General features: G+C 49.8%; 4 protein-coding genes across 4 annotated transcripts; 1 reads left to right on the forward strand and 3 right to left on the reverse strand.

The window, feature by feature from the left end:
• Positions 1-47: 47 nt before the first annotated feature.
• Positions 48-2,800, reverse strand: LOC120421803 (probable cleavage and polyadenylation specificity factor subunit 2). Its single transcript, XM_039585081.2, has 2 exons — positions 2,506-2,800; positions 48-2,291 (listed from the first exon to the last, which is right to left on the reverse strand). Exons 1-2 carry the CDS (start codon positions 2,652-2,654, stop codon positions 95-97), a joined length of 2,346 nt encoding a protein of 781 aa, XP_039441015.1. The 5' UTR covers positions 2,655-2,800; the 3' UTR covers positions 48-94.
• Positions 2,801-3,017: 217 nt separating this feature from the next.
• Positions 3,018-11,580, forward strand: LOC120421807 (claspin). Its single transcript, XM_039585084.2, has 5 exons — positions 3,018-3,878; positions 3,937-4,101; positions 4,159-6,702; positions 11,143-11,301; positions 11,361-11,580. Exons 1-5 carry the CDS (start codon positions 3,201-3,203, stop codon positions 11,484-11,486), a joined length of 3,672 nt encoding a protein of 1,223 aa, XP_039441018.1. The 5' UTR covers positions 3,018-3,200; the 3' UTR covers positions 11,487-11,580.
• LOC120421804 (cytosol aminopeptidase-like) lies at positions 9,279-11,083 on the reverse strand. The gene is made up of 2 exons (XM_039585082.2): positions 10,813-11,083; positions 9,279-10,747 (listed from the first exon to the last, which is right to left on the reverse strand). Exons 1-2 carry the CDS (start codon positions 11,005-11,007, stop codon positions 9,356-9,358), a joined length of 1,587 nt encoding a protein of 528 aa, XP_039441016.1. The 5' UTR covers positions 11,008-11,083; the 3' UTR covers positions 9,279-9,355.
• Positions 11,563-12,308, reverse strand: LOC120421806 (single-stranded DNA-binding protein, mitochondrial). Its single transcript, XM_039585083.1, has 3 exons — positions 12,079-12,308; positions 11,908-12,016; positions 11,563-11,848 (listed from the first exon to the last, which is right to left on the reverse strand). Exons 1-3 carry the CDS (start codon positions 12,170-12,172, stop codon positions 11,626-11,628), a joined length of 426 nt encoding a protein of 141 aa, XP_039441017.1. The 5' UTR covers positions 12,173-12,308; the 3' UTR covers positions 11,563-11,625.
• Between the last annotated feature and the right edge of the window lie 795 nt (positions 12,309-13,103).

Here is a 13,103-nt window from a genome sequence, read left to right on the forward strand (position 1 = left end):
TCGTTTTTTTAACGTGAATTGTCATCAAAATAAAAACCCAACAAAACTTCCGACCACAAAATCTAATCAAAATTGTTATACTCCCCCAACGCCCTTACACAATCGCATACTGCTCGTACAAAAGTTCCCGAATCCGGTAGTAATCCTCCGACAAACATCCCTCAATGGTCACCTTTCCGGTGTCGATACGTCGCAACGCCAGCGTCCCGTTGCTACACCACAGCACACCACCGGAAAATTCCGACGCAATGTTCGCCTTCATCAGCACCTGCTTGAAGTCGATCAGCTTCAGCTCGTTGATGAACACCGAGTTGTGCGCCGGCAGCTGGTCGTTTAGCAGCGGGTCCAACGTCAGGATCTGCTTGTCGCTCTTGTCCTCGGTGATCTCGACCTGGTCCACGTCCATCGGTTGGTCCGACGCTGCCGCAGCAGCCGCCGCAATCGCGTTGTTCACCGTTATACTGTTGGTGACGCCGGTCAACGCTCCCGTGGTCGGTGTCTCCGGTTCAGCCGCAGCTCCACTAAACTGCTTGTTTCGGATAACGATCTGGGCGTCAACCCAGGCCACTTCGGCGTCCTTGCCCTTCTGGAACTCGAGCTGAGAAACCAGCGCCTCCGTCAGTCGAACCTGGTAGATGTGAGTTTCGGTGGTGGCGTCAATGATTTCACCCCGATTTGGGCTGAACACTCGGGCACCGATGTTCAGCTGACAGTGCTCGGAAATGTGGGAAGTGTTCTGAGAGGAACCGCGAACCACCACCACTCGACGTGGGCGCAGCTGGGACAGAATCTTCAACATGGACTCACCATCGGAACGTCCCTCAAAGTCGATAAATTGAACCTGGGCGTTCACTTCCACCAGCTTTCGGCTGTTAATACACTTGGTTGGCTTGTCGAGTACGGTCATATCGTCCATTTTTTCCTTTTTGATATCTTCCGGTTTGATCTGATGGTTCTCCTTGTTATCTTCAGCTCCATCTGGACCGAGATCAACCATCCTGTACTCGTCAGGTTGAATAATTTCACCGTACTCGTCAAACTTGATCTTCTCCTCGTGGAACGGGAACATCGCGTACTGCTTCTTGCTCGACTTGAAAAATCCCGTATGGGAACGACCCTCCGGACGAACCACGATGTCGTGCTTACCAGTGATGACACTCATCTCCAGCTCATCTTCCGAATCGGAGCTGCTGTCCAGATCCATATCGCTTTTGATGACCGACCGATTGTGCTTCTCACCCTCCGTGCGCATGTACTCGTCCAGCTCAGCTCCCTCGAGTTCAACACGTCGTCGCACGTCCAGCTCCAGCTTACGACCATTTCCACCGTTATCAATCAGATCCCTAGCCAGCGTGCCCGGCGAAGACCGGCAGGTAATGATAATGCTGTTGTTTACATTCCCAGCCCACTGTACGAACAACTCCCGAGAAAACCCACTTTCCATGTCCGGAGAACTCGCCAGCACTACCTTCGGACTAGGCACCTTCGCCAAATCTGCCATCGTGTGGCACAGCCGCAAATGCTTAAACTGGAACGGATTGTTCCGGGCACCCTCGAAGCTTTTCATCAGCTTGTCGCTCATCCATTCGATCTGACTCTTGGCAAACTCGACCACATTGTAGCTTACGTTGTTCAACAGCGCCAACGAGTACGCCATCAAACCAGATTCCTTGTTCTTCCACAGCTGATCCAACATATGGGCCAGCTCCAGTACGCGCCCAGCGGTATCAACCGTCACCAGGACGTTTCCGTTGTTGCGCAGCGTTTGCAAGATATTAGTCATGAACTTTTCATCCCTAGCCCGACGCCGTGCCTGCTGATACCGAGCGTTGTACGCATCCGTAATCAACAGCGAAGGTCGCTGCAGCTTTTCCAGCTCGCACCCATTCAAGTGACGCTCCTTTTTGTGGTTAAAGTCTGTCGCATACACAATGTCCTCCTCGCCTACCTTCACCACCTTCCAAATGGTGCCCCCTATCAGATGGCCCGCCGGAAGGGGCGTAATCGTGATGCCGTACCCTTTGCCCTTGAGCGAAACGCTCTGGTTGTACTTGAGCTGAATGATCTTGTCGAACGCGGCGTCCACGTCGTCCAGCGTGAACAAATCAAAATCGTACATGTTGTAGTGGCTCATGTAAAGATCGTACATGAACATTTGGCCCATTTTGTACACCGGGATGGTCGCGTAGATGGGACAGTTTAGCCCGAGCTTACCCACCAGATACGGCAGCGCGCCGAGATGAAGCCCGTCCGGGTAGGACAGCAGGACTGCGTCGATCGTGTGGACGTACCTGGAGAAATTGGAAGAAAACTTTGATTAAAAGTACTGTAAAGGGTTACCCAATTTTGAGACACTTTTGTATTTTATATTTTTGCAAATTTCACTTGAATTTGATCAAACTTTCGTGTTAGTGTAACAATAACTGAGCAAAAAAAAATAACTTTTCATCAATCAAATCCCACAAATTTTCACAAAACCACTCAAAAACCATCCCGCAAACTCACTTCTTCAGCTCCTTGATAAAGTTCGGATCGAACTTTTCGTCCCAGCCGCAGTCGAGCAGGAAGCGCACCTCGTCCACCTGCAGGATGTAGCACGGCGGCGATTCGTCCATCGCGCCGGAAATGGCGTGCAGCTTGATAATCGACGTCATCGCGCGACGCTCCTCCGACGACACCTGCAGTCAACCGTCACCGAATCGCCTCAAAAAACACCGGGAAAATCCGCGAAACCAACTCCGACGACGGGATGATGGGGGAAAAGCGGCGGCCACTCTGTTTTGGTCGCACAAAGTTTGACGTTTGCTGTGACGTTTCTCGTTTGAGTTTTGATAAGGGAGCATTCTTTTATTACGTAATGCCAAATTTAAGATTTTAAGGCGTGCCCCTCCCCTCTTTGGAGCACACTTTTCATACAAAATTTAAATTTTGTATGAAGTTTAAAAAACTTTTTTTTGTGTATGTATAACGTAACTCAACTGCGTCACGTAATCAAAGAATGCTCCCTACCTTACGTTTTGGCGCGAAATTCGAAGAGTTCGTCGTAGATCGGTGAAAATTTCAGGTGACTTCGAGGATTTGTGTTATTTCCGGCCAAAAGTGGGTTAAAAACGTAAATTTTCAGTGGAGGTCGTTCCGGTGCACTCGACAAAGTGAATAGATTGAGTTTAATGATCGAAACGTAAGATTATCAGTTGAAAATGGACGAAAATTCGAACCAAAGTTCGCGAGGTAGTCAACAGCAGCAGGACGACGACCTGGAGGAATCAAAACATCGCGAGACGGAATCGCCGATGACCCTGGAGTACAACTCCGATTGCGAGCTGACCGAGGGTGACACGCTGCGCATGGAGGATTCTGACGAGGATGAAGAACCGAAGACCGGTGAGGATCCCAAAAAGTTGGAGGAACCTCCCAGTTCTGCCGTTTCGGAAACAGCTGAGGAGAAGAAGGTCACTCCACCGCGCAGCAGAATATCCCGACTGATCGATAGCGACTCCGAGGATGAGAATCCGAAGCCATCCGGAAATGAGAGTCCAGCTGGCACCACAACTTCGAAAAAGCTGTCCCGAATCATCGACAGCGATTCCGACGAGGCGGACAAAACCGTCACAACTCGGCGAAACTTGATTGCAGACTCGGGAAGTGACTCGGACCAGCTGGCCAAACAGAACCAGGCGATTGACGCCATCGGGGACGAGATCGACAAGACCATGAGCCGGCTCAAGTCGTTGGTGGATTCGGACTCGAGCTCCGGGAAGGAGCAAAACTCCGTTGAGGTCGGTGGCGAAAGGAAGCGCAAAAAGAAGCTCAAAACGAAGAAGGAGCGGTCCCAGGCCAAGGAGAAGAAAAAAGACCCGAAGGATCTGCTGGCCAGTGTGAGTATTTTAGGATTGTTGTAAATAGGTATAGAAATTTAATTGGTTTTGATTTCAGCTCAATCTGGACTTTAGCGACGACAGTCGCTCAAAGGCTAGCAGCAGTAGCGGCAGCGATTCCGAGAGCGGATCTGGCGCCGCCGGAAGTGACTCCGGAACGGAGAATCCTGACCACAAAAAGAGGTGCAAGACCAAGAAGAGTTCTGAAGACAAACCGCAACGGGTATAATTTCATTCATATTGATTTCTTAAGTAGATTCTAATACAAACTGTCCTTCAGATGTCCGCCAAGGTCGCCGCCGAGCAGATGAAGCTGATCCAGAGCGAGTCGCAGCGGATGGCGCGCGAGGCTTCGATTTCCGTGCCCTACCACAAACCGAAGCAGCGCACGCTGGAGGAGTTCCTGAACCGGCGTACGATTCAAAATCCGCTCCAGTTCCCCGTGGACGGCCGCCAGAGCCTGGCCGCCGCAATTCGGATGCCCCCGGAACAGCTGGAAGCGTTCGCCAAGTATCTGGAGGAGCGCGAGAAGGAAACGATCGAGTTCTTCAAGAACGAAAACGTCCAAGAGGAGCCTGCTAAGGAACCCGTTGAAACGCCGCAAGAAGTGCCAGTCTCGGAACCTGAAGCGACGACAATCCTCCCCGCCATGGACACGGAACCGATCGAGTCGCTGCGCGTCACCGACACCGAACCGGACGAGCTGGACGCGCTGGTCAACAAAACGTGCGAAAACGCCGAAGCGCTGCTGGCGGCTTCCCAACCCACCGATGAACCCACCTCTCCGAAACCTTCCACCAGCGGTGTCGCGATCGATTACGATCTCTTTACCCGCACAACGCCCACTTCAAAACTGTCCCAAAAGAAGGCGGAACTCCTCGCGAACGCATCGATCCCCGCTTTCCCCACGCTGAAGGGCGGTCCGGACATGCTGATCGACCTCGATTCCGGCGAGCTGAAGCCCAAAACCCCGTCCGGACCGGACGCCCTTTTCGCGCGGTTCGCCAAGTGCAGCGGCAAGAAGGCGCAGTCGGCCCGCAACTCGCCCAGCGTGAGCATCCTGAGCACGGAAAACGGCGCCATCGAGCTGGACACGATAGCGTTGGTGCGAGAGCAGGAAAGCCGCGATCCGAACGGGAAAGATCCGATTCCGGGGGCTGCTTTCGCCAAGCTGCAGGCCGGCTTGCGCGAAAAGATGGCCAAGATCCGGATGGAGGCGCTGAAGAAGCGGCTGGAGGAGCAGCAGGGTGGCAAGAAGCTGGAGGAGAGTGAGGATGAGGAGGAGTGTGCGGAGTTGGAGGTTGATGAGGATGAAGAAGTGGTTGATGATGAAGAGCAGGAGGCGGAAGTTGAAGGTGGGAACGAGCTGGTGGACGGTGAAGCTGGGGAGGTTGATGACGAGGAGGTCGAGCAAGACGGCGATGAAGATCCGGAGCAGGTAGACTCGAGCGAAGAGAGCAGTGACGACGAACCGGAAGTTCAGGGTGAGAAGAAGAAAAGCCGAATCATTGCAGCGTTTGAAGATTCCGACGAGGAAACCAAGCAAGACAAGCAGTCTACCGAGGACGCCACGCTGCTCAAGAAGTCAGAAACTGAAGAACTCTTCTCGACGCTGGAATCGGACAAGTTCACCCTCTCGGACAAGAACAACCTGGAAACTGGTGACACCATGTCGCTGCTCTGGAAGGAAACCGAAGAGCCAACTGCGGAAGTCAGCAGCGCCACCCAAGCGGACAACGACCTGCTGGCGCTGTGTTCGGGGCGGTTCGGAGACACGCAAGCGGTACCAAACGACGCGGCCCTCTTCAGCCAAGCCGGGCCAACTCAGCTGGGCGATAGCCAGCTGATGGCGCTCTGTTCGGGCACGTTTGCGACGCAAGCACCGGAAGTGCAAGCTGAGGAGGAGCAAAACAGCGAGGTGGTCAGCAAGGGCAAGCTGGTGATCGGGTCGTCGGATGAAGAAGGTGAACCGAAAGAAGACGACAGCAGCCGAAAGAAGGTCAAACGGAAGAAGCGTCGCAACCTTAACATCTCCGATGATGAGGAAAGCGAATCGGACCAAGAACTGGACGCTGAAGAACCGATAGATCCGGAAGAAAATGAAGACCAGCCGGAACGGTACGTTGATTACGACTCGGAAGAGAACGAAGTCGAGGTGGTTCTGACCAAGAAGGACAAACAAAAGGTTGCGAACGCCTTCCTGGAGAAGGAAGCCGAACTGTCGGAATCCGAGTGGGGCAGTGCAGACGAAGACGAAAAGGACCTCGATCGGTACGACGTCGAGGTGGGAGACGAGGAACAGTTCGACCAGGATCAGCTGCAGCAAGACCTGGGCCGTATCCACGCGCGTCGCCTCCTCGAACAGGACAAAAAAGAGGTTAAAAACCTGCAGGACATGTTCTTCGAGGACGAGGAAAAGGATGGCGTCGGGAGGGAGCGCCAGTTCCGGTGGAAGAACGTCGAAACCACGTTCAGCCTGGACTACGACAAGAAACCGGAAGATGGTGGCGAGGGTGGCGATGGGGAGGCCGGCGAGGAGGAATCGGAAGCCGAGTGGCGGAAGATGCGCCACGAGCGGGAGACGCTGCTCAAGGAGAAGAACATCGATCTGGACGAGGTACACCTGACGGATACGACGCTGCTGGACAAGACGCTGGAGGAGGAGGAAAATGATTCGGGGGTGACCAACACGACGGTGGCGGCGTCGACGACCACGATGGTGCACACGAAGAAGCGGATTACCGTGGTGAGGTGCAAGAAGAGTGCGGAAGCTACGACGCCCAAGGATTCGCCGTTCCTGATTAGCAAGTCGTCGTTTGTGCAGGTGAGTTGAGGTTATAGCGGTATACGCACTTGGTAAGGAACTGGTCAAGGACAATTTTAAATGGAGAGCAGAGGCAGCAAAAAACAACCAGAGAGGGTTAAGAAAAGACCCAAAAAATCTATCCCTCTCCTTTGTTCTGCTGTTCGTATAGCCATTTCATGACCTCTTTTCCTGTCATTTTTTAAAAACTAAACGGCTTTCTTTCATCGCCAAAAATAACATCACTGAAAAGTATTTTTCAGCATCCATTTGAGTGCTAAAAAGTGCAACTTTTCAACACCTGTATCGATTAGTAATATTTTTCGATACTGTGTTAGAGTTTGACAACTAGGGTAAATATACCATTACTAATCAAACACCTATCTTAGTCATATGGAGAGTTTGATGCTCGATTAAAGCTCCAAAAATACTATTTAGGCTATAAACTTGCCAGCAACAGCACCGCCTCATGTAAGCACGCAAATTGATGGCACTTACTGGCCAAAAAAAAACAAATTTAATGCACTTTTGATCATAATTTCTTGACTTTTTTTTGATAAGGTCCTATAAACAAATGTAAACATTGAGTGTATCCCTTTCACACCTTATGTCAAAGTCGATCGGAGTAAGCGGGATACACTCAATGTTTACATTTGTTTATAGGACCTTATCAAAAAAAAGTCAAGATTTCTATTTTGCGAGACCATTTCTCATCATTTTGGTGGCACACACATCCACACCTGGATGCAGAATAGCGGTTCGCAAAGCGGCCTCAATTTAGAACTGTCAAAGCGGAACCAATTTACTGTTCGCAAAATGCTACCAAGAAGTGGCAAGTATTGTGATCGATCTATAATTTATTTTGTTTTTTCATCACGTGGAAAACAAAAAAGGCCTCTTTTGGCCTCCCATCGTTTAGTCTACGAAGAAAAAAAGCGCGAAGCACTTAATTTTCCAGCGAAAACTTTAACATCAACAGATCCAAAATGTTTCAAAACAATTCACTTCAGCAGCAAAAAATATGTCACGCTTGAGCTTGAACATAGCCTTCTAGTGTGTTTATGTTTACAGCTGTAGTGCAGTTGTATTAGTAGGAAGCAGTGGGGAGCTTTCGAAGATCACGTCACGCATTCTGTCTTTTCAGCACCCAGATCCACACGCAAGATGAGAGGTTAATGTTTTCAAAGCGCTTAAGATATAAAATTGCTTCCAACTACCGGCAACATGTTCTTTTGTCCATTAGTTAGTCACTGACTTGAAAAATAATCCCGAAACCTGTAAATAATTAGCAAGCGCCATAAAAAAAAACAAACGCGCCAAGTCTTTTGACGTTTGTATTTTGACGACCCATTCCAATCGAAGGCTGAAGAAAACCGAGCATGAAGCTAATGGTACGTTCGTTTGAAGAGTGGGTGCGGCACTGAGTGCCGCACTCGTCGGTGTCAGTTTTGGTTCAATCGAACGTCATTTCCAGAGCAACATTTGAAAGGGGCGGTACGGCATTGCTCTTACGGCCTTTCGTCCCATTTAAACGCGTGTAATGAAAGGCCGTAAGAGCAATGTCGTACCGCCCCTTTCAAATGTTGCTCCAGATTTGTTAGTGCGCGTGGAACTCGCATGAAACTGAAAAAATATCGAGTGCGGCACTAGAGTTTCAGTTCCAAGATGGCGGCGAAACTCGTGCGGAACTAGCGCGAGTTTCTTCAAAGAAACTTTGACAGCTCTGAGTGCGGCACTCAGTGTGGCACTAGCCATCAAACGAACGTACCATAAGGCAAATAAAGAACAAAGGGTGGCCACCAACACCACCAGCGCCTGTTGGAGTGAGCAAGTGCTGCCAGGAAACTTTCGCTATAAATGCTACTTTTCGTGAGAGTTCGCTTAAAATTTCATCAATTTTGGCAGCACTAAGCAGACCGCTGGAAGAAAAAAAGAACTAAGCTGAAAATAGAAAAATGGGCGTGGCCCAATGCACTCGACTGATTAGAATGCATTTTTGAAATATTTTTTTTAAATGCTTGTAAAAGGAATAGCATAACTTTTAATAAAAGTGAAAATAAACAGAAATGTTCACAAAAAGTTTCTCTACTCGTTGGTGTACTTGGTTTTAGTGAATTTCAAGGAACACTCCAGATTATCCAGCATCATTCAAACACGACCGCTTATGAGGCTTAAAATGGGCATAACAAACAAACAAACAAACGAACAAACGTTGCATTTCACAGTGAAATTCAAATTCCAAGAATGTTTACGGAATCGAAAAAATACAAGAAACAAGATTTTCAGCTCCCTTCGTATGCAGCGCCCGTGCAATAAAAACAAGTTCTGCAGCTTGTTCCATTTTTGTTTTTTCTGCTGTTTTAAGTAAAGTTTATTCATTTTAAGGAAAATTTTACTGCAGTCTGGGTAAATTTTTGCATTAAATTGTAGCCTCAACCCTAACTTCAATTAGTTTATTTTTTACGAATTCTGAGTTAAAATAACTCGAATATTTGTCATTAAATCAAACGTGAAATGTCAATGTAAGCAATGTTCGTAATATTTGTCTGTCGGGCCGACACAACTCAAAAATAGCTTGGTGTAGAGCGAAAAAAAAGTTCTGACAAAATTAATTTATTCCATCGATACAAAATAAATAAAACAGCAATAAATACATAAATAGCTCAGCACCGCGTCACTGCTCCTTACAGCAGGCCTGCGCAATAAACTCAATCAGCGTCCGGGTGGGTCGTCCGGCCATTCCCCGGCGCAGGTACGGAAAGTCCTCGCCCTTGGTGGTCATCACGTTGTACGTATCGATGTGCATCCACTGGCCGCAGGGCAAAAACTCCCTCAGCAGTGCCGCAGCCTTGCACGATTCTCCACCGACGCCCCGTCCCACGTTCTGCACGTCCACGTGTTCGGCCGAGGTCATCTGCTGCGTGTAATAGTCCCACAGCGGCAGTCGCCACATCCGGTCTCCGGTGTGGACGCCGGCGTGCTTGATCCGCTGCCACAGTTCTTCCGAGTTGGTGAAAACCGCGCTGCACACCTTGCCGAACGATTCCAGCACGTGGTCGGAGAGGGTCGCCACGTCAACGATGTACTTTGGACCGAAACTTCCCGCGTACTGGAGGGCATCAACCAGGACCAGCGCTCCTTCGTAGTCTGCGTTTTCAATCTCGATGCTTTTGCCATTACGAGGCGTTACGACATCTCCGGGTTTGACGGCGTTACAACCGATCATGTGCTCGCAAAGTGGGATGAGGGCGCGAATGTTGACCGGAAGTTTAAGGGCGGCGATTGCGCGGCAGGTTGCGACCACGCTGGCAGCGCCCGCCATGTCCCCTCGCATATCCTTAAGCGCGTGAATCTTCTTGGCACAAATGCCACCGCTGTCGTAGGTGTTGCCCTGGCCAATGAGAACGATCGGGCGATCGCTCATTTTGGTACCGTAGTAACTTAGCTCCAGGAAGATTGGCGGCTCACAGGAACCCTTGGCCACGGTTAGGAACGCGTCCATGCCCTGACTCTCGGCCCAGCTGCGAACCTTCACCTCCACGTTCACCCCAGAATTGCAGAGAATGTGCACCACGTTCTGAGCGAAGCTTGTCGGAGTCATGTGATTAGCTGGGGCTTCCATCAACTGCCGCGCCAGGTTCTGCGCCTCCGCCTTTGCCAACCCAATTCTCCACCCGTTGGAATCGCACGGCAGCGACGGCTCGTAGTAAAGCTGCAACTGTGGTATAAACTGCCGGCGTTCAACGGCTCGCATTTCCTGGTTCACCCACAGCCCCAAGTGTGCACCTTCCGCCGCCGATTCGGCGTGGCCAAAGTCCTCCACGTAGATCCGGCTCGTCTTGAGCTTCTGCAGCTCCTGACAGCCGGTCGCCGAGGCCAGCCGGATCGCCTCCTTCGACAGGTCCATCTTCTCGACCGGATCGTACCCGAGACAGTCGCTGCCCAGGCCGCACACGGCCACCACCGAATAGGTCGGTTCCAGGTTGAAGAACAGTCGGGCCTCGCCGCGCCGTGGCATCGGACCCGCGATCCGGAGCATGTCCATCAGCGCGCCGTGGGTGTAGTCCTGAGAGAGAGAGAGAGGAGAAACCCTCAGAATCTATAACATCCGAAGGGGCCAAACCCACAAACCTCATTGTACTTGGCCGCATTCGGCGTCAGCAGGCCACTCTCCTCGTCCGAGTCGGAGTAGATTCCCAGCACGAGGCCGCGCGAAGGCGGACTGGCGCACTTTTCCGCTCCGACCACCGTCTGCGCGTGGGAAAAGCGACGGCAAATGCTGCCGAGCAGGCGCGTGCTCCGAGGGTTCCAGGCACGGGTCAGCATGGTTGAATCCGGAAGATCGAGGCGAAAATTTAGACTGCTCACGGGGTAAAGAGTTTGACGGGAATAAAATTTTCAGCTCGCCAAAATCACGGGTTGCTTGGTTTTATGCTAAAAATACTTCTTTCTTTTTTACAGGGCAACAAGGCATCCTTCCTGACACGTGACGCGAGCACGCTGAACAAGCTGGCCAGCCTGGTCAAGACGAACCCGGAAGCGGAAGGAACCAACACGGTCGCCGCGAGCAAGGGACGCAACTTTGTGTTTGCGACCGTTAGTCCGGCGGTGGATAAGATGGTTGGTTTGATATGCGTTAAATTTTTTGAATACTTTCTAAATTTTCTTGATCTTTTCAGGGTTCTAAGCGGTCACTGGACGCGGTGGACGCCGGCGATGACCAGAGTGCCAAGAAGATCAAAACGACTGACGCGAGCAAGGACGGCAACAAAACCAAGAAGCGACTTCTACTTGGACTTCTGTAGGGACGATTGATTCGGCCCAAAATGTACAGCAATATCTCTTACTGGTTTAAGAATAGAATAAATTACGACCTTTAAAGACTTTCTTATAACAAAACTAACTTTATTCTTGGTTCAACTCTACAAAGCTAAGCTAATCCCGTCACTGACTTTGGTTCTGAAGGAAGATCACGTCGTCCGCGATGACGCTGGTCGTCGGTCGCTGTTTGCCCTCCTGGTCCGTTATTTCGCCGTAGGTGATCTTTCCCGTCACCATCGTTCGCTGGCCCTTCCGGAGGTAGTTCATGACGGCATCCCGCAGGGCAGGCTTGAACACAACGACCCGGTGCCAGTCGGTCTTCTGCATCCAATCGCCCGAATCATACCTGCAATTCGAACAATTGTAAGAATTTCTAAACTACGTAGTAAATTCAGCAAATCTCACCGATAGTTGGAATGTGTCGCCACGGAAAATGTGACCACCGGGTGGGCTTCGCTGCCTCGCTTCTGAGGATCTGCACCGACGCGGCCCAGCAGCGTGACCGTGTTTACGGCTGAAACGGAACGTCACGTAATTTTGTTTCGGTTTGAAAGCATGTTGCGGAAATTAGCTTACTCTTTTCGATGCGATCCGGAGCGCTGCTGTAGGTTCGGGCGAGGCAGCTGGGGAGATTCGAGAGGAGGCGGGTGGCCGTCGGTCGGAGAAACATTTTGGAACAATGAATTTGTTTTATTTTAAATGCAAATGGAACGGAAAAAAAATGCGCGCTCTTGTTTGATTCGTGAGAAATGCTTTTACGGATTGTTGTTGACAGCTGCCGGCATCGGACAAGGCAAGCGTTTGTCTCAAATAACCATGGCACAGCCTTGTCGAACGACGGCAAAGGAAATGTTGCCAAACTAGGATAAAATCAGGTATCTTTTTAAAGGTCCAATAGAATTTTAGCGTCGATTAGTTTTATTGGTGTTTTTGAAACCGTTTTGAGTCAGGGGTATTCATTAAAACTGAAAAAAAATTGTTTATTGGACCTTTAGAAAAAAAAACTTTATGGGCTATCTACAATCACTTAGCTTAGAACATCTAAGTAAAGTAGTTAGGAAAGTACGCAACTTACGGCCGTCATCCACAATCAACTTAGAAATTTTGCTGGGCTGATATACGTTGCTATGCAGTTGTTTGTTTACCTTTGATATTGAAACGTCAACTTACCGTAGATTTTGAAATTATTCAAACCATACGTCAGTTTCTAATTTGATTACTTTTCCATTGTAGAAGCTCGGCTTCATTTCCATTGATTCAAATTCCTAAGCTAAGTGATATTTTCTAAGCTAAGTGATTGTAGATATGCCATTATATATATCTGGAGTTTTGCCTTCCTCACCTTACTGAGGAAAGGCTATAAAATCACTCGAAAACTGAACTTCTCAATTAGACCTCGTAGACCCACCTTCATGTATACCTATCGACTCAGAATCAAATTCTGAGCAAATGTCTGTGTGTGTGGTGGGATGTTGATCAAAAAATTGTCACTCGATTATCTCAACATTGGCTTAACCGATTTTGTCCATTTTGGCGTCATTCGATCCGTCTTGAGGTCCCATAAGTCGCTATTAAAAATTATGCAGTTTAGTTAAGTACTT

This window comes from Culex pipiens, chromosome 1, assembly GCF_016801865.2.
Source record: "Culex pipiens pallens isolate TS chromosome 1, TS_CPP_V2, whole genome shotgun sequence".
Taxonomy (NCBI): Eukaryota; Metazoa; Arthropoda; class Insecta; order Diptera; family Culicidae; genus Culex; species Culex pipiens.